The 19,476-nt window shown below is 45.6% G+C and overlaps 1 protein-coding gene across 6 annotated transcripts in view; it reads right to left on the bottom strand.

Moving 5' to 3' along the window:
• Nucleotides 1–19,476, bottom strand: part of CNBD1 (cyclic nucleotide binding domain containing 1) — a 222,372-nt gene that overhangs the window by 96,017 nt on the left and 106,879 nt on the right. For all 6 annotated transcript variants that reach the window (XR_008554555.1, XM_028137827.2, XM_028137830.2 and 3 more), the window contains exon 7: nucleotides 482–619. Coding sequence is in view for 5 of the 6 variants with exons in the window: in XM_028137827.2 (XP_027993628.2) it covers nucleotides 482–619 (138 nt within the window). In the remaining variant the exon portion in view is untranslated. The remainder of the gene's footprint in view (nucleotides 1–481; nucleotides 620–19,476) is intronic.

Raw genomic sequence — 19,476 nt, 5'->3', positions numbered from 1 at the left:
CGGGCAGGCTCACGGGGCTGGGCCCTGGCATGTGCAGGGAAGGCTGCTGGCTGGATTCCCGTCAGCACACAGCCTGGGCTCTGGGCTTTACCCCCACAGGAGGCAGCCAATCCGTGCTTCACACTCACATCCATGTCGCGCGCTCTCATTCTCTCTCTCTCTCTCTCCCCCACCCTCCCTCTCTCACTAAAATCCAATTTTAAAAAAGTAGATTTACAGTTGTTTGTATGGAAAATAATAAACTGTGTTTCACACACTCACAACTGTAGGCCTACTTTGGCCCCACCCTGTATATCCATAAAGACCTTTTTTCCGACTTCAATTACCCATCTCTATTGGAGATTTAAGTGATGGTCATTTTCTGTTGTCCAGGTCAGATCAAATTAAAGGTAAGAGAGATATGAGCATCTGTCCAGAGAGGCAAAATGTTCTTGCATCTACAGCTACATTGTGTGACTGTGTGGATTAGTCTGGGTCATACCGACTTTAACTTTGCATAATTGGCTGCGGAGATCTTAAGAAGTTCACAGTCTTCTTCTGTCACCACCGAGTACACCGCTGGATCCGACTGAATCTGAGCTGTGACTTCCAGCGTCCCAAAGGTGCTCCACGGTCCAAGCTGTAAGAAGCCACAGGCAAAGGAAAGTTCACATCACCGGCAGCATGCGCAGAGCAGCCAGACGCCCAGGAGGGTCGGGGCGGGGGAATGTGGGGGGGAGGATGTCGGGGGGGGGGGGGAGATGCAAGGGGGAGATGTGGGGAGCGCACATCCAAGAGGGAACGGGTCAGAGCAGCCCAAGTGGGTGTTAGGCTTCTGCCCACTGTCACTCCCCAAAGCGAGAAAAATGTCCCGTTTTCAGTACAAGAAGGAGACAACTTAGGACATTACTCTATATTTTTGCTAAACAGTAAGTCTTTGAGACACAGCCATAGTAATGTAATCCATTCATTTTCCATTGCTGTGTGACTAGACTCAAGTTATGTATTCATTCTTTTGTTGCTGAACATGCGTGTTGTTAGCGGTAGTTGGCTACAAAATGATGACATGGACATTAGCACACATGTCTCCTCATTTCATACGTGACTATTTCTCTGAGACACATGCCTAGGGGAGCACTTGCTGGGCTACAGACGTGTCCGCAGCTCGGCATCTGATAGACATTTTCCGAGCGCGAGTTCTAACTCGTCCCCCTTCCCAGAGCGCCAATGCAGGCAGTGGTGCTTCTGCGCAGCCTCTGCAACACTGCGTGCTGCCTGACCTTCCTATTTTCCCACGGGATGGTAAGAGCTGTGATTGATGGCACCTCTGGTTATTTATTTCTATTTATTTTTAAATGTAACATGGCCTTCTGCCTGTCTCCCGGATTGCTAGCGGTGGAGCGCCTGCCTTTGCCAACTCCTCTACGCAGAGTGTCTCTTCTGTACAGGGCTGTTCCTGGGGTCAGTATTTCCTGTTACGCCTGCGGATCACCATGGGTTCCAGGTAGTGACCCTCGGCCACCTGTGATGTTAAAGTATCTTCACCCGATACGCACCTGTCTTTTCATTACTTGGGGTACCATGCCATGAGCAAAAGGGCCTGGATTTTAAACAAATATCCTTACAGTTTACTCTAAAAGAACCTAGTTTTACAAGCTTTTGCTTTCATGACATCATGAAGAAATTCTGCCACGCATTCTAAAATATTTGAGTTCATTCTTTTCTGATCCCAATTTGATGTTTCTGTGCGACGTGAAGTAAGCAGCAGTTTTAAATGTTCTGTTCACGTAACAAGCGATTGCTTGCCCCCTGTGAGCGCACCACCCACCACCCCCCCATGTTCTTCCCAGCGCTGTTTCCCACCACGGCTCGCGTCTGCCGGGCTCATTTTGGACCCTCTGCTGCCAGGAGGGTCACGATGGCCTCTCTGGCCGTCACCACGTAAAAACGAAGCCTTGCTCTCCGGCAGGACCAGCACTCTTCCCCAGGTGTTTTTCAGGAGTACCGGGCCTATCCTTGGTCTTTGGCTCTTTAGTCCAATTTTTAGAATCACCTTGTCAAGTTCCACCAGGAAACTGGATGTTTTCATTGCAATCACATGAGACCACACATTATGCAGGGAGACGTGTTGTCTTAGTGTTGGATGTTCCTGTCCATGAACATAGTGCAACTGTATGTGAGCCTTTCCTAAGATCTTTAATGAAATGTAAAATGCTATGCAAAACGTAACATTTTTATTACTTTTAAGTAATTGATACTTTGTGTAGCTATGTAAATAGTATCTCTTTATTAGGGATATTTCTAACTGATTATGACCTATACTTCTGTGAATTATTGATCATCAAATTAACAATGTAATTCTGAAAGTGTCTAATTGTTTTTAATAATTTCCTTAGTGGTTTCCATTTAGAGAAGAGCTGGCAAACATTTATTATAACAGACTAGAAAGCCAATATTCGCACTTTTCAAGCCATATGGTCTCTGTCACAACCACTCAACTCTGCTATGAAGAGTAAAAGCAGTTAAAACGTATATAACCAATGGGGGTGGCTGTGTCCTAATAAAACTTTATTCACAACAACAGGCTGTCATCCATGTGTGCCAACTTCGGATCTAGAACTTTATTCATATTATCAAGTTCCCATATTCTCTATTACTTATGTCTTAATTTAAAAACATATATAATCATACCAGAATATGTATGAAAATGATATCTAATATTTAACATACAATAGTAATATTTGATATAATATATCATATGGTATCATAAAAGAATATTACTAAAATATGTTTTTGTGTAATTTGAATTTTAAAAATTAGAGTATCTATTTTTTAAAATGATACATTCCCTCCTGTAATAGCCTGCTGTTCTTTGTAAATGTTTTACATCTAATTTTCTTTAGCCTTGGAAATTGGGTTTAGAGGCTTGTATATTTATATGTCAAATATAAGTAAACTGTATTATGTAAGATCTATTAAACGCTTTGAGGAGGAAAGAATCCAGCTGGGAACGTTGCTGGTCTTGGTCAATGTACTGAGCCTGCTGAAAGCCTTTGGTTAGTCATTGCTAATGACAGAAGGAAGGACTCCATTGCAATTCACCCTTGTCAGGTGAGGTATTCCTGTACGTGAGTACAAAGCAAATCCTCCGGGAAAACAGTACACCCCTGAGCTTATCTGGGAACACGTGTGTGTGTGTGTGTGTGTGTGTGTGTGTGTGTGTGTGTGTGTTTACATGTTGGTTGAGGAAAGTCTTAGTCACCTCTTTAAGGAATTGTCACCATCTAGAACCCATTCAGTGAAGGCTTACTAAACCCTTCAATAAACATTTTCTTACTGATTTTGAATAATAGTCAGTGCTATATTTTTTCCTGTTTGATTTATGCAGATAGATTTGTGAAGATGGGTAAAAGTCGTTTCTTTAAAAATTCTTTGGACAAAATAGCCACAAAAGTTGATTTCCAATATTATGACACACACACACACACTCACATGTGGCTTTCACACACGGCCAGCTCAGAAAAGAGAAGTGTGGTCACCACAGCTGACAAGGACGCTATGCGCATGTGGACAGTCCCCGACTTACAGCGGTTAGACCCATGGTTTTCAACTTTACGGAGATGCAGATGCAGTTACACATCCGGTGGGAGCTGTGCTTTGAATCCTGATCTTCCCAGGATAGCGCCACATGGATAACCCATGTCACGCGGCCGGGCAATACCCACACGATGACTTTGTCCACCTGGAGGCGAACGCAGGTGCCTGAGCACGTTTAAGTGGGTGAGGCTACGTGGTGACGATGGGCAGGCCGGGTGCATTGAACCCATTTCAACTCGTGATGGCTTTATAGGGTCATAACCCCATCGTAACTCAACAAGTATCTGTGTAGACATTATTTTCACTGAAGAAAGACATCAGGGTTGAGCTCATTAGCACCACCATGGTTCCGATCACACGTTTCAGGTGATAGCATACAATGAACACATGTAAAAGGGGCCCACTTAAACCAAGGAAGTTTATTCCCCAGTCTCAACACGGGACCTGGTTCGCCGACTTCTTGTTCCCACAATGGCTGTGTTAGTCCCCTCATCAGAGCGCTAACGCGAAGCTGGCAGCTGCGTTTCCAGCCATGCCCACCGCATCGTCATCTCTCCAAAGCCAAGACAAGTTTTTATTTCAGTAACAAACACATAGGTAAGTGTTCAAAATGTCAGTGGAACCGAAATGACCTTAAGGAAAGTGCCAAAATATAGGTGTTTATCTTAAAGTATTGTAAAATTGTAGATGCTGAAAGAGTATATTTTATGATGACCTATCTCAACTGGGAGACCCACACTGAAAGTTATTGTCCTGCCTTTGACCAGGGCATATGTTAAGGGGATTCTTAAAAGCAGGGGAAGAAAATAAAAGAATAAAATCTGCAACTGGAAGTAATGCTGTCAAAGACAGAGTCTGAGGCTCAGTCGGAATGTCCAGCCATTCTGCCTCTAGGTCCTTTTTATCGTTTAACCTATATATATAAAAGCCTAAGTGACCATCGCAACAGAAACAACTGAATGGACAACCAAATGTGGGGCAACCAGGACAGCAGGGGGGTTAGTGAGGGCCAACCAAACGACTGAGCAGCAGGCTGTGTGGGGCGACCAGGCCAGCAGGGGGGTTAGTGAGGTCCGACCAAATGATTGAGCAGTGGGCTGCGTGGGGTGACCAGGTCATCGGCGGGGGGGGGGGCAGTTAGGGGTGACCAGGCTGGTGGGAGGGGCAGTGAAGGGTGACCAGGCCAGCAGAGGGGTGCAATGAGGGGCAACCAGGCCAGCGGGGGAGGGGGGGCAGTTGGGGGTGATTAGGCAGGCAAGCAGGTGAGCAGTTAGGAGCTAGTGGTCCCAGATTGTGAGTTGGACATACCCAGAGGGGTCTCAGATTACAGAGGGTGCAGGCTGGGCTGAGGGTACCCACCATGTACAAATTTTGTGCACTGGGCCTCTAGTAATCTAATAAAAACACAATGTTCAGCCATCCTGGACACTGTGCTTAATAAAGAATTTATTAGGGACAAAGCATAATTATTGAACTATGCCTAAGTGATATTTTGCCATCAAGATAGAGAAAAGCACAACTTCTGACCTGTGGCACTGTTCCTGTACCCTTTTCCCCATGGCAGTGACCAACTGGGGGGACACAGCAGTCATGGAGGAAAGGTGGGCCGGATTCACGCCTAACCCATAAAACAAAAGGAATGTGCTTGGTCTTCCTGGTATCACTACACTCAGATACATCTCAAATAATTGGTGGTGTAATTTCAACTGTTTCCAAAGGGAAAATCTGGTACAGTAAGAAAGCACTATTGCAAAGAACTTGGGATGAATTGAAATGTGAAAGTACACTTGAATAAAACATAGGTGTTCTTTGTTGCTTGAACAAGTGGGAAGAATCAAATAACTCTCGGGGAAGACAAGGCAATGGCCTGGAGGAGCTTCCAGCAAAACAGACACCAACCTGAAAGCAGTCATTGCTATGCTGTGTTTTCACGAGATGTCAAGAATCTCAACAAAGCACTTGAAAGGTTTATGCTGCTAGTGGAGAGAAAACGTGCTGCATTGAACCAAATAAAAATCATTTTTTGTTGTTTTTTCAAAGTTACTGATCTTTAGACAATAGAATGTTGGTACTCAAAACTCTTGGCGTAAAGCGCACAAGAATCGATGGATTTTTGAGAGGACCTGAGCCCGCATGGAGCCCTGCAGTGCGGACACTGTAGTGGTCTCAGAAGGAGGCAGAGAACCCGCAGCCACAGCTGGTCATGAAAGAGCAACCAGGATGCTGAGATACCAAATGCTCAAGTATGTGGTTGTTCAAGTAATTGTTTTCCTCACATGGACAAGAGTAGAGTTCTCTTAATTTAAAATTATGTGTTTATAGTTCTTGATCTTATGCTAATAAAAAATATGCTGTATAGCCACATTAATCTTGCAACATCAGTCTCTTTTGTCTTATTGTACTTAACCTATATAATAAAAGCTCAGCAACCGTTACAGCGGAATGACCAGAACGGCCAGTTGCTATGATGTGCACTGACCACCAGGGGGAAGACACTCAATGCAGGAGCTGTCCCCTGGTGGTCAGTGGACTCCCAGAAGCCGGCTCACTGCTGGTGAGCACAGTGGCAGTGGCAGTGGCAGGAGCCTCTCCCGCCTCCACAGCAGCACTAAGGAGCAGTGAGCCGAGTGTTAAAGAGCAGCGAACAGGCAGGTGGTAAGGAGTGAGGGGTCCCAGACTGTGAGAGGGCACAGGTGGGCTTAGGGACCCTTCCCCCCGCCCCCAGTGCACAAATTTCGTGCACCAGGCCTCTAGTAAAGAAATAAAATACTTCCTGATCCCAGGCACCACACTCAGACTTTGCAAATATTGGCTTCCTGAATCTTTATAACAACTCCAAGATGTGAGTTCCCTTATTGGCTTGGTCACTGACCAGCTGTGTGACCTTGATTAAGTTACTTAGCCTCCTGAGTCCATTGTCATCATTTTTAAAATGAGGATGGTAACCTTCCCTTGCTCCTTCTCTGATGCTCTTCTTTTCTTCTACGTACATCCGACTTTGCTACCTATAGCATTTCCTTCCTCTCTAAAGAATTTCTTTTAACATTTATTGCAAGGCAGGTACAATAGTAACAGATTTTCTCAAATTTTTAAAATGTATTTTTATTAATTTCAGAGAGGAGAAGGGAGATGGAGAGATAGAAACATCAATGATGAGAGAGAATCATTGACCAGCTGCCTCCTGCACACCCACTTCTGGAGATTGAGCTCATAACCCCCATATGTGCCCTTGACTGGAATCAAATCTGGGACCCTTCAGTCCACAGGCCAATGCTCTATCTCCTGAGCCAAACCAGCTAGGGCCACAAATTTAATTTGTTTGAGAAAGACTTACTCCCCCTTCACTTTTGAAGGATAATTTCTCAGGGTATAGAATTCTAGGTTGGGGGATTTTTTTCTTTCAACACATTAAGTATTTTCCTAGAAGGGCAGGGCACTGGCCCACACAGCCACCCCTAGACCTGAAAGGAGAGAACCCAAAGGAGAGCTGTGTGGGGAGGGCCATGTGACAGGAGCTGGGACATGAGGGGACAGAATCAGTCAGTGACAGGCACAGAGGGGCCACGGGATCAGCACCCTGACTTCCTCCCTCCTGCCTCATGCTGCTCTCCACTGGTGCTGTCCCTGGGTGGATCTAGCCACAGGCCAGTGGGCAAACGAGCCCTCCAACTTAATCCCTACAATCTGGCCCTGGGATGAAGGACAGAGCAAAGAAGGATGGCAAGTGTCTCCGTGAACAAGGGCCAGGAGAAGATACAGACTTGACGGCCTTCTCTTTTTGTTTAGTGCCCAGACCATCCTTGGACCTGGCCCAGCCCAATCTTTCTAATTCCTCTCTCTTCTCTCTTTCTTCTCTAGACCTGCCTTTTATTCATTTACCACTGATCTCCCCAAACTTCACATTTGCCAATGTTTGCTCATTTTCATTGTGCAATCATTGCTTCAAAAGAGGGTTCCTCACAACAAATGTATGTGCCCTTACCCTTCCTTTTGTCAAATTTTTCCTGTCCTTTGAAGTGACCAGCCTGCCTTCTCCACAGGTATTATCTGACACTCAGCCAAGGTGATCCCTGCAACTCTGACACCCCATAGAACATTTTATCTTGGTCACTTAGAACTACAATAGAGACCAGCTCACATTGTTGTGTAATTTGTATGTGTACATGCATTCAGCCACCAACTTGATTGCAAATTCTTCAGAGGCAAGAAAAAACTGTTCTGAATTTCGCATTCCCCGTAACTTCTAATGAGGCCTAGTGCACAAAATGTGTGCACTGAGGGGGGTCCCTCAGCCCAGCCTGAGTCCTCTCACAGTCCAGGAGCCTTCGGGGGATGTCTGACTGATGGTTTAGGCCCACCCCTATGGCTTCTGGCTGAGAGGCGCTCCCCTGTGGGATCACACTGACCACCAGGGGGCAGCTCCTGCATTGAGCATCTGCCCCCTAGTGGTCAGTGTGCATCATAGTGACTGACCATTCCACAGTTTGGTCGATTTGCATATTAGCCTTTTATTATATAGGATACTCTAAGTCAATTAATGAATTGCTCCTCTGATTATAAAAAAGTTTACAGTCTGGATATGAAATTGTCTTTCTTCATGAAATATAATCATTGAAATAAAAGCATAATTGATTTTGAGTAGTGTTAAAAGTCTCATTGTACTAACAAAATATTGAAAGTCAATTATTATTGTTTGATGTTAGTCAACCAACTTCATAGAATTGGAAATAAAGGATAAGTACATTTAGTTTCATGTTCAGCAAACACTGAAAGGATTAAGACATTTCCGTTTTCCTGTATAGGACACAGCATATCTTAAACCACCATTGAACCGTATTTATCATAATAATAAATATAACTCTGGTTATAACAGCATAAAAATATAAATAAGTGTCAGAAGGGACACAATGGACTTAATCTAAATGACTGTGTTTGTTGCTCCATCAAAAACACATCACCATCAATTTATGTGGGAATATATGAATCTGCTCATCACATTGCAATCAAGGTGGACTCCACAATGATGCTTTTCAAATCCACTTAGTCCCACCCCTTGAAAAATACTTTCTTCACCCCTGGCCAGTGAGGCTCAGTTGGTTGGGCGTCAGCCCATGCACTGAAATGTTGCCTGTTCGATTTCCAGTCAGGGCACATGCCTGCATTTCCGGCTTGATCCCCAGTAAAGTGAGTGCAGCAGGCAGTTGATAGATGTGGGTTCTCACATCAATATTTCTCTCCCTCTCCCTTTCTCTCTCTCTAACAGTCAATTTAAACATGTTTAAAATAATGCTTTCTTCAAAGACACCTTACTCAGAAATATCGTATTAAAAAGACAAGCACAAAGGAGTTATTTTTGTAAGAGATGGTGCCTGAGAACCAGTCAGTGTAGGGGGCAGTCAATCTTCTACCCAAAGTGACTAGAGGTAAAATGAGAAAATCAGTGAGAGAAACATTTGCAGGCATCTGCCATTGAGTAGTGAATACCACAGCCTTGGGAAAGAATGAACACTAAACGGTTTGCAGACAGGAGGGGTCAATGCAATTTCTAAGAAAGGTTGTGACATTAAAGAAGCACCAGCCATGTTCAATACTCAAAATATTAGGCAGACACCACCACAAAACCAGGGAGCCGAGACCACACTAATGGTCTCGAGGGTCCTGTTTACATTTTACAGAGAGCTTTGCCGATCTGCAGATGCCGCACTGACTCCTGGGAATTTTGTGTCAGAAACACATCCATCTGCTTATCTCCTTGGGAGCACGTCCTTGCTGCTGCCTCACTTGCTCACACAAGCCTGGTTTTGTTCAGGCATCAGGCTGAAAGTGACCAGAGATCACGGGCTGCCTTAGGGCTGGGTCCTGATTTCTCTAAGCTAACAATGGCGGTCCCTTCACCTCTGTCAGCACTGAGTTGAAAGATGGACCACCATCGTCCATTCTGGAAGCCATAAGAAATACAGTAGATGAGTGACTTACAGAGTGGAAATGCCTGGGATAGTGAGGACTGAGGGGGATCTGAGGAGAAAGGCAGCTTTCTAAGGCTGGTCCTAAGGGAACAAACCCCAGACTTCCTTTATGTGACATAATATACTTATTGCTTAAAACCTTTACGGATAGGGGTTTTAGATTACACACATTCTAAACCCTCTTAATGATAACGGAGGCTAAGACCAAACTCTAACCAAGTTTCATGAAAAAAATTCCAACTGTACGGAAAAAAAAATCTGTCCTTAAAAATGGGAGACCATACTCAAAGTCTACATTACTGTCAAAAATTCTGACAGTTATTGGCATCATCAAGTTTGCTGATAGCTGCACTCAAAAGCTTCCCATTCCCACTCTGGTCAATGACAGAAGCAGATAAATGATGACTAGGGAAATGAAAACCCGTAAGTGAGCTTATTGCAGAAATAGTGGGAAAATTACTAATGGAACAGGCTGGCTGGTGCCTTTACCCTCATCATGTCACCATTCTGTCTGGTAGAAAAATTAAAAAACCAGAAGCGTGATTGTAAAAAAAATAATAGAGGAATTGCAACATTAAGGCAGGAGTTCTGGAGAAGTTTCTGGAGGTGAAGCAGGAAGTAAGGTAAAGCAAACCTATAGCTATGAGACATCAGTCCAAGAATCTGCTGGGCTTTCAGGAATTTTACCTGAACAATTATATTTATTTGAGTGATCCTTACAAATGAGAGATGGATTTATTCACCCAAAATATATCCCTTGGGGATAGTGGCTGCTGAGACACTTTCTCCTGCTTAATTCTCTGATGAGAAAACTCATTTTTACAAAAATGAAAGCACAACCTTGGAAACGAGACGATGCAGGTGTTTGCCTGGTGTGGATTGAGTGTGGGGGGACTTATTGTTAATAGTTTGGGTGGGATGCGATCATGTGACAGACACCTGGGGGGGGGGGCTGCTTTCCTAATCCTACTCAAGTCCTTTGGGGAAGGTCTGCGATGGATTGTAGAGCTGCTTGAAGGACATGGGAGCGTGGACTATGTCAAAGACTCAGCATGAGGGAGGAAACCGCCCTTTGAGATAGAATAGATTTGAGTCCCGGAAAACATTAAGTAAAAATGTGACTTTGGTGATTATGATTTATCCATGCAGGTTCATCAACAGTAGCAAATGCACGACTCTTGTGGGGGCGACTCCTGTGGGGAGGCTGATAGTGGGGAGGCTGTGCATGTGTGGGGTCGGGGTACCTTGAAAATTATGCTGCAGTGAACATGGGGTGCATATATCTTTTCAAGTTAGTGTTTCTGTTTTCTTCAGATAAATACCCAAAAGTGGAATTGCTCAATCATATGGGAGTTCTATTTTTAATTTTTAAATAATCTGCACACTGTTTTCCATAGTGGCTGCACCACCTTACCTTCCCACAAGAGTGTCTGAGGGTTCCCTTTTCTTCACATCCTCACCAGCACTTGTTTTTGATAATAACTTTTGTGTCAGATTAAAAAAAAAAATCTCCCAGACCTATGTCAAGGAGCTTACCACCTAATTTTATGTCTTCAAGTCTTTAATCCATTTTGAGTTAATTTTTGTGTGTGGTGTAATATAGTGGTCTAGTTTCATTCTTTTGCATGTGGCTGTCCAGTTTTTCCAACATCATTTATTGAAAATACTACATAATCCTATCGTATATTCTTGGCCCCTTTGTCATAAACTAAGTGATCATATATACAGACAGTCCTCGGGTTATGTCGGACTTGATGTACGTCATTTCGTGGTTATGTCACCATCTCCCATTTATTTATATAAAAAATAAGTTCTGTCATTTCGACGTATGTACATATGTGCTTTATGTTTTTTATTATTTATTTACCACAAGTAAAGGTCAGGAATTGTTATCTTTCTTTTAGGTGTTTTTTTTTTTACTGTTTCACTTCATTACTGCTGTGTATATGCTCCATGTGAGTGACGTAGGTGCTTATGTAGGTGGGTTCCGACTTACGGCAAAAATCGTGTTACATCGCCCCATAAGAACGGATCTCCGACATAACCTGAGGACCTACTGTACTTGAGTTTATTTCTGCGATTTTTGTTATGTTCCACTTGTCTATGTGTCTGTTTAATCCAATGTTTCAATTACTATCTATAATAATAAAAGTGTAATATGCTAAGTAGACCGGACAGCCAAACGACCTTCCAGACGTCCTTCCTGATGAAGCTGCGGTGGCAGGGGCCAAGGCAGAGGCAGTTATGGGCAATCAGGCAGGCAAGCAGAGTGGTTAGGGATGATCAGGCAGGCAGGCAGGTGAACAGTTAGGGGCAATCAGGCAGGCAGGCAGAGGGGTTAGGGATGATCAGGCAGGCAGGCAGGTGAGCGGTTAGGAGCCAGTGGTCCTAGATTGTGAGGGGATCAGGCGGGCCTAAACCAGCAGTCAGACATCCCCCAAGGGGACCTGGATTGCGAGAGGGTTCAGGCCAGGCTGAAGGACACCCCCCCCCATGCACAAATTTCATGCACTGGGCCTCTAGTAACTTTATAATATAGCTTGAAATCAGGGAGCATGACACCTCTAGCTTTGTTCTTTCTCAAGATTGTTTTGCATATTTGGGTGTTTTTTTTTATGGTTCCATATAAGTTTTAGGATTATTTATTGTAAATCTTTGAAAAATGCCATTGTGATTTTCTAAATCTTTATTGTTGAAAGTATTACATATGTCTCCTTTTTCTCCCATTGACCTCTTCTAGCCCCCTCCACCCCTCACCCCAGGCCTTCACCACCCTATTGTCAGTGAACATGGGTTATGCATATATGCATACAGGTTCTTTGGTTGATCTAATTAATAAAATAAACCGATGAACAAATAGATCCAGAGACATAGAAGCACGAAACAGACTGTGGAATCTGAAAGCGAAGGCAGGGGAGGGTGGGTGGGTGGGAAGAGATCAACCAAAGATCAGCCAAAAGAAGCCATTGTAACCTTGATAGGGATTACACTGAATATGCAGATTGCTTTGAGGAGTATGGACATTTTAACAATATCCATTCTTCTACTATGAGCACAAAATACCTTCCCATTAATTTGTGTCTTCTTCAGTTTCTGTCATCAATGTCTCATAGTTTTCAATATACAGGTCTTCACCTCCTTAGGTAAACTTATTCCTAAGTATAAACACTATAATTTTTACTCTTCCTCTAATTTATTTTCACATAGTAGCATCTTGGCTATGACCCAATGTTTATTTTTAGTTATACCTCACATTTGACCTCTATGTGAAAATAAATGTCCACTACATTTAGTAATGATAAGAAATATTTTCACTATATTAGTCATGATAAGAAATATTTTCACATTGTAAATAAACTATATTAATTTTTTAAGGACTGGGGAGACAATTAAATGTTAAGTTCTAATTCCATAACTATAGCAGAAAAATTTTTTGTGTCATTTTAAATGTCTGAATATTCTAATATTTATATTTCATTTTTAAGAACAAAATAATTGTATGTATTTTAAGCAGAGCAATTAAGATAAAATAAATGCAGTACATAAAAACAGGAACTTTGAATCAATGGAGATTAAATCCTTTATTGTTTGCAATTTAATTTAATCAAAACTCATTTAACAATTGTCTTTAATGTTTTGAAAGCTCCGTCTAATTAAATGAAACTAAATGTAATTAAATTTATTCTGATTGAAAGCCCTAAAAGTTCCTAGAATACCATACTGGGCATTAGAAAAAAATAAGCTCCCTTGTGTCAAGGACGTGACCTTCACACTGGGGTTGGGAGAGGGGTCCAGGAGCAGAGCTAAGACGGCTGCAGAGGATCTCAGGACAGTCTGTGCGTGAAGGAGCCAGGAGCTGTGAGGAATCAGTAGGTCTGGCCTGGAGCGGCCTGGGAGGAGGGTTTGGTGTGCAGAGGCCAGAAAAGAACGAGGCCACGAGCTTAGAGAAGGGTCCACCAGAAAGCCAAGCAGCACCCAGTCTCAGAAATCAGGAAGCAGAGGGTCTGACACCCTGACGACAAAGTCCCTGCCCCACTGAGAGGACTTTGCCTTTGCTCTTCAGGGTACCCCACTATCCTGCTTGGCCCAGAACTTACAATTAATCGGAATAAATTTCCATTTGAAATTATTGCCTGAGTTTTATTCTTGACTTAAGATGAAATTGCTATTCAACTGCCTTAGGAAAAAGATGTCTCATTTCTCAAGATGGAAGAACCATTTATCAATGCCTGTTAAGTTCCCCCAACTTTTCTCCAAATATCTGATAAAACCCAAACTTCATTGGGTAGTATGAGTAAGATCTCCATGGCTCAATTACCCTCACCTAAGAAAGATACAATCTGTACTGATAACGTAGATTAGAATATCTTGTAGATAAGAGATGGGAAAAAATGGGATTCCATGGTGAGTGATTAACTTGCTCAAAATATCTTCACTCCAAATTAAGGCTACATACATGCTGGCAGCAAATTGGTTTTACCAATTCCCACCCCCTCCCCTCACCCCACCACCACCCAATCCTCACCCACACAGCTTGTTATTGACTGACTAGCTAGCAATTGATACAAGCCAATAAAAAAGATAATTGAGAGGAGGTTTATTCCTGAAAGATGTAGGAATTAAACTAAACATCAACAATTAAATGCATGCAGCCAGCAATCAGAGCACGCATGTGCTTATTATCTCTGCTAACTAATTTCACTCTCATCGGCTCCTTTGGCTCTTTTCGACCCAAAATCTAACACCGGCTTTCTTAGCCCAGTTCCAGGCTAAGTGGACCAGACCCCATCTGAGATCCAGAGCTCCGGGAAGACCCTGGCTGTTTATGCTTTGACAGCTGGCAGCCCGATTTACACAATCACCATGGGAGATGGACCATCGCTTTCACCTGCTCCGACAAGGAATAAATGGTCTAATTATAGATCTCAGACTGAATGCAAATAAATATCATTTTGTTTCCTTTATGTGCTGGTCCTGGTAGCACATACATAAACCATCTGATTTATATTGGCACAAACTAAGAATTTAATTACTGTGTACTTAATGCCCTTATAATATCACTCCTGGACCACAGCAGTGATCAGACAATTACTCTTCCTTCTTTATGTACCAGGCTTCTATAGTTATTCTTTCAAAAACATGCCTCATATAAATTATTGGGTAAAATACTATTGTGGGTATAAGTCAATGTCCATGATTTCAAGTAGTGTCCAATAAGAACAAACTCCTTAACCCTCAACCTCAAGATCCTCTACTCTCCTGCCTAATTTTCTAGACCTACCTGCAAAATAGTGCCGTGGAGGGTCTTACCATTCTCGGCAGAGTTTACTCACTGGCACCAAGAATACCTGTGAATTCTGACTGCATTTTCCCCCAACAGCCCCTTGGGACCACAGTGTGCCCTTCCCTGACCTGCTCAGTCCATTCATTTAACCTCTCAGTCCATCCCCTTTATCTAAATCCTCCCAAAAGTTACCACACTTTCCCTTAAGCTCAAATAGTAATTGCTTCCTGAAAAGTTCATTTAGCAACTCATCTATCGGTAATCTATATATATAAAACCTAAGTGGCCTTTATGACCAAACAACCAGAATGACTGGTCAACCAGTCGCTATGATGCACACTGACCACCAGAGGGCAGACACTCAACGCAGGAGCTGCCCCCCTGGTGGTCAGTGCACTCCCACAGGGGGAGTGCCGCTCAGCCAGAAGCCGGGTTCATGGCCAGAAGCAGGCACAGTGGGCCAGGATGAGTGCGAGCGGCTCAGGCTCCTCCCTGGCTGCCTGCCGCTTGGTGCACTGCTACATCCCCCGAGCAGTCCCGGATTGTGGAGCACAGGCCAGGGTGAGGGACCCCCTCCCACCCCCCCCCCATGCACGAATCCGTGCACCAGGCCTCTAGTGTATAATAATGAAAGCAGAACTTTTTTGAGCTCTTAAGCTTTTGTTCTTATTTGTGTTAAGTACATTCGTGGATCATCTTGTTCTCAAAGCAGAGTTATGAGAAGGATCATATTAGTATTATTACTACCACTAAATTGATTTCACAGATTAAGGAAAACATGAGCTTCAGAAACCTTAAGGAGCGTGTCCCCGCTGATGGCAGTAACAGCAGAGCCAGGACTCAAGCTGAGACTTGTCTCCTCCGAGTTTTGTGCTCTTTCATTCTCACCTTTGTTGCTTCAAGTTGCACTTAGTGTTTCCTTGTTCTTTGCGTCTCTCTCTAACTGCAATATTGTCCCTGCTTTATAGGGTGCATTGGTGTTCTATACATTCTGTTAAGTATATAAGCATTTACAGGTAGAGATACATATTTCTATTTGGTAAGTAATGCAACACAGTTTTGGAGACCGTAACAAAGCTAGACAGCTACAGCAAAATGAGACGGTGGGCAGAAGGCACCCATCAATTCGCAGTGATGCTACACACAGTAACCCTGAACACGAGACCAAAGGTGAGGGTCAAGATCATGAATTAGGCAGATACTGCAACTGAACAACCAACTGAGCTTCCTTGTAACCTAATGGCCCATGAATGAGAAGCCAGTAATTCTAGTGAGTTAGCTGGTGAAGCGGGTGGGCCGTGCCAGGCACCTGCCTCCGCAGACAGGGGGGCAGAAAAGGAAGGTCCGTGGCGAGATTCGGAGGCCAGAAAAAGGAGATGGAACACGGTGTCTCCATGTTGTAGATACGCTTTCCCTCCGTGGTCGTGGCTCCCTGGGGTGGGATGAGGGGCAGAGGTGCTCGAGAGGGGAAGACGATGAGACACCGAACTCCCAACACGAGCCAGCTCCCGACTGAGGAAGGCCTGCAGCTGCGAGCATCCTGCTTGGGAGCTGCCCCAGCGCACCCGGTCGGGGCAGCATTTCGGGGTGCGCAGCAGGTGCTGATCCACTCCAGCCCAGCAGCCGGGGAGCATTAACTATCTTACAGCATGTAGCAACCTTCTCCATGCTCCTCACTCTGCTTCAGCCACAGGGACAGTACATGTTACAGCATGTAGCGACCTTCTCCATGTTCCTCACTCTGCTTCAGCCACAGGGACAGCACACGTTACAGCATGTAGCGACCTCCCTGCTCCTCACTCTGCTTCAGCCACAGGGACAGCACATGTGACAGCATGTAGCGACCTTCTCCCTGCTCCTCACTCTGCTTCAGCCACAGGGACAGCACACGTGACAGCATGTAGCGACCTTCTCCATGTTCCTCGCTCTGCTTCAGCCACAGGGACAGCACACGTTACAGCATGTAGCGACCTTCTCCCTGCTCCTCACTCTGCTTCAGCCACAGGCATAGCACATGTTACAGCATGTAGCGACCTTCTCCATGTTCCTCACTCTGCTTCAGCCACAGGGACAGCACATGTGACAGCATGTAGCGACCTTCTCCCTGCTCCTCACTCTGCTTCAGCCACAGGGACAGCACATGTTACAGCATGCAGCGACCTTCTCCATGTTCCTCACTCTGCTTCAGCCACAGGGACAGTACATGTTACAGCATGTAGCGATGTTCTCCCTGTTCCTCACTCTGCTTCAGCCACAGGCATAGCACATGTTACAGCATGTAGCGACCTCCCTGCTCCTCACTCTGCTTCAGCTACAGTGACAGTACACTAGCCTTTATGGAACCCACACCCTGGTGAGAGCAGGATTGCATTTTCTCAGGTAAGCTTCACAGAATTCCTGAGGCGGGTCCAGTAACGACCCGTTTGTAGAGGAAGCAATGAAGGAAGCTGTTCGATGGAGACAGTAAGGGGCCACATGAGGAAGGCTTGTTTCACCCCTGGCCGCCGAGAGCTGGGCCACACCACGCTCCATGGCACACGTCTGCACTGGAACAGAGACCTTTCTGCCTGAATGTATGTCAGCGTCGAGCAAAGCAAAGACAAGAGCTCCTTCCAAACATCTGCTCTCCCTGTCGAGTCCGGCCCGGGGAGCAAGGAGCGCAGGCGTCTGCAGTCCCCCCGTACCCAGAGCTGGACGGCGACCGTGAAGAATGAGCCGGGTCCTAGACTGTGGCTTCTCATCTGTTCACCATGCCAGCGACGCCCACCTGTGCACCAGCTGCTGGAGGGAAAGTGAGGGGTGAAGGTGCCCGGCTTTATTGGTTCTCTAATGGGACACAGCAAAAACCCGAGTGACGGCAACCAGCCTAACAGATGGAGGGAAAGTCCACATACGCCCGGTAACCCTGTGATTGCTTGTAAAAATTATGAAAATTCTGCCATGCACAAATCTTTGGGAGTCGTAATATTTTAATTTTTAAGAGTCCCATTAAACGAATACACAGGAAGGTCAGCGACTGAAATTGGGCAAAGAGCAGCATGTTCTATGGACACAACTCACAGTGTTCAGTGGCGGAGTCGGCAGCAGGGGTCAGGGTTAGCAGGAGTCAGGGTTAGCAGGGGTCAGGGTCCACAAGGGTCAGGGTTAGCAGGGGTCAGGGTCCACAAGGGTCAGAGTTAGCAGGGGTCAGGGTCCACAAGGGTCAGGGTTAGCAGGGGTCAGGTTTAGCAGGGGTCAGGGTCCGCAGGGGTCAAGGTCCACAGGGGTCAGGGTCCGCAGGGGTCAGGGTTAGCAGGGGTCAAGCTTAGGACCAGACGTGAATGAACAGTCACAGACTGGTCACTTAACGAAAACAGAAGCTCTAGTGTTGCTGACAGAATGGTCTGCCTGCATGTCTGTACTTTTTTAAAAGATTCTATCAGAACTACAAAAAAAACGAAGAATTTCAGAGCTGACGACTGCCTGCCAGATGCTCGGCCGCCACGGCACTGGCTCCCCAGGGGGCAGCGGGCCCTGGTGGACAGGCGGCGCAGCGCTGCGGCCAGGGCTGGGCATCCGCAGAGGAGGAGGAGCGGGGGCTGCACCACCTCCGACCCTGGGAGGCTGAGCTGAGGAATTCTAGGATGACCTGCTGGGACCAGCAATAACCAGGAGGGAATGGGAAGCTGGGAAAATCAACCAGGAGCTCAAGGTGGAGCATGTGATCCAAGGTTCCCATGGCAACGCATAAAGACACTCTCTTCCCAGTTGAAGACAGGAAAGCTGAGGGCTGGCAGCAGAGCCCAGATAAGGCTGTGGTCGCAACCCCAGTGAGTGTTCTGTTGAGCCCTGAAACAGGGTAGGGATTTTTAAACCTCGACATGAAGTGTCCTCCTGGCCATGTTACACTGCAGCATGTGGAGAATGTTCCAGAAACAACGGGTGTTGTCCCAGGTCTGGTGGCAACTTCCATGGACCTCCACTGCACAATTTCCGGGGACAGCTGGCAGAGCCCTCGCGTGGTCTCCTGGTCTTTGTGGCGAGAGCCAATAGTAAGGAAGAGGAAGTGGAAGCCTCTGGAATTGCTCTCTCCCTGCCCTCCTCCACCCCAGCCAAGATCATGAATCAAATCAATATCACGGACCTCAGCAAGATGAGGGACCAAGAGATCCCACTCAGCCCTCCCCCCTGCCTCCCCCCACAAAACAGCCATTTAACAATAATCCGCAAACTGAAATAGCTGTGGGAGCGTGTGGGGTTCAATTAATAAGCTGAAAATCCCAATGGAGGGCGCTGGCCACAGAGATAAAGGAAGGACACATTTCACCCACCATCCCTCCCCCGGGCCACGCAGTTCAATGAGGAGAGGACCCCCTGCCTTGTGAGTTCTCCAGGATGACCTGGGGTCTTCACGACTAAGGACCCGGCACCCCAGCTGCTGAGGACACAGGACTTGGGTCCCTGAGAAATGCCAGACTTGGCCAGTGTGGACCTGCTGCCAGAGACCAAAGAGGCATGCTGCTGTGTCTCCCTGGAATGGAGCATGTGCCCCCCAGAGCTGGCACCACTGACACCCCTGAGTCCTGGTGCATGCTCACCCTGGACCCAGCACCACTCCTGCGCACGCACCCCACCCAGAGGGACAGGAAGCTTACTTAAAGAAATAAAGCC

This window comes from Eptesicus fuscus, chromosome 19 (assembly GCF_027574615.1).
Source record: "Eptesicus fuscus isolate TK198812 chromosome 19, DD_ASM_mEF_20220401, whole genome shotgun sequence".
Taxonomy (NCBI): Eukaryota; Metazoa; Chordata; class Mammalia; order Chiroptera; family Vespertilionidae; genus Eptesicus; species Eptesicus fuscus.
This window is presented reverse-complemented; position numbering and strand designations above follow the sequence as displayed.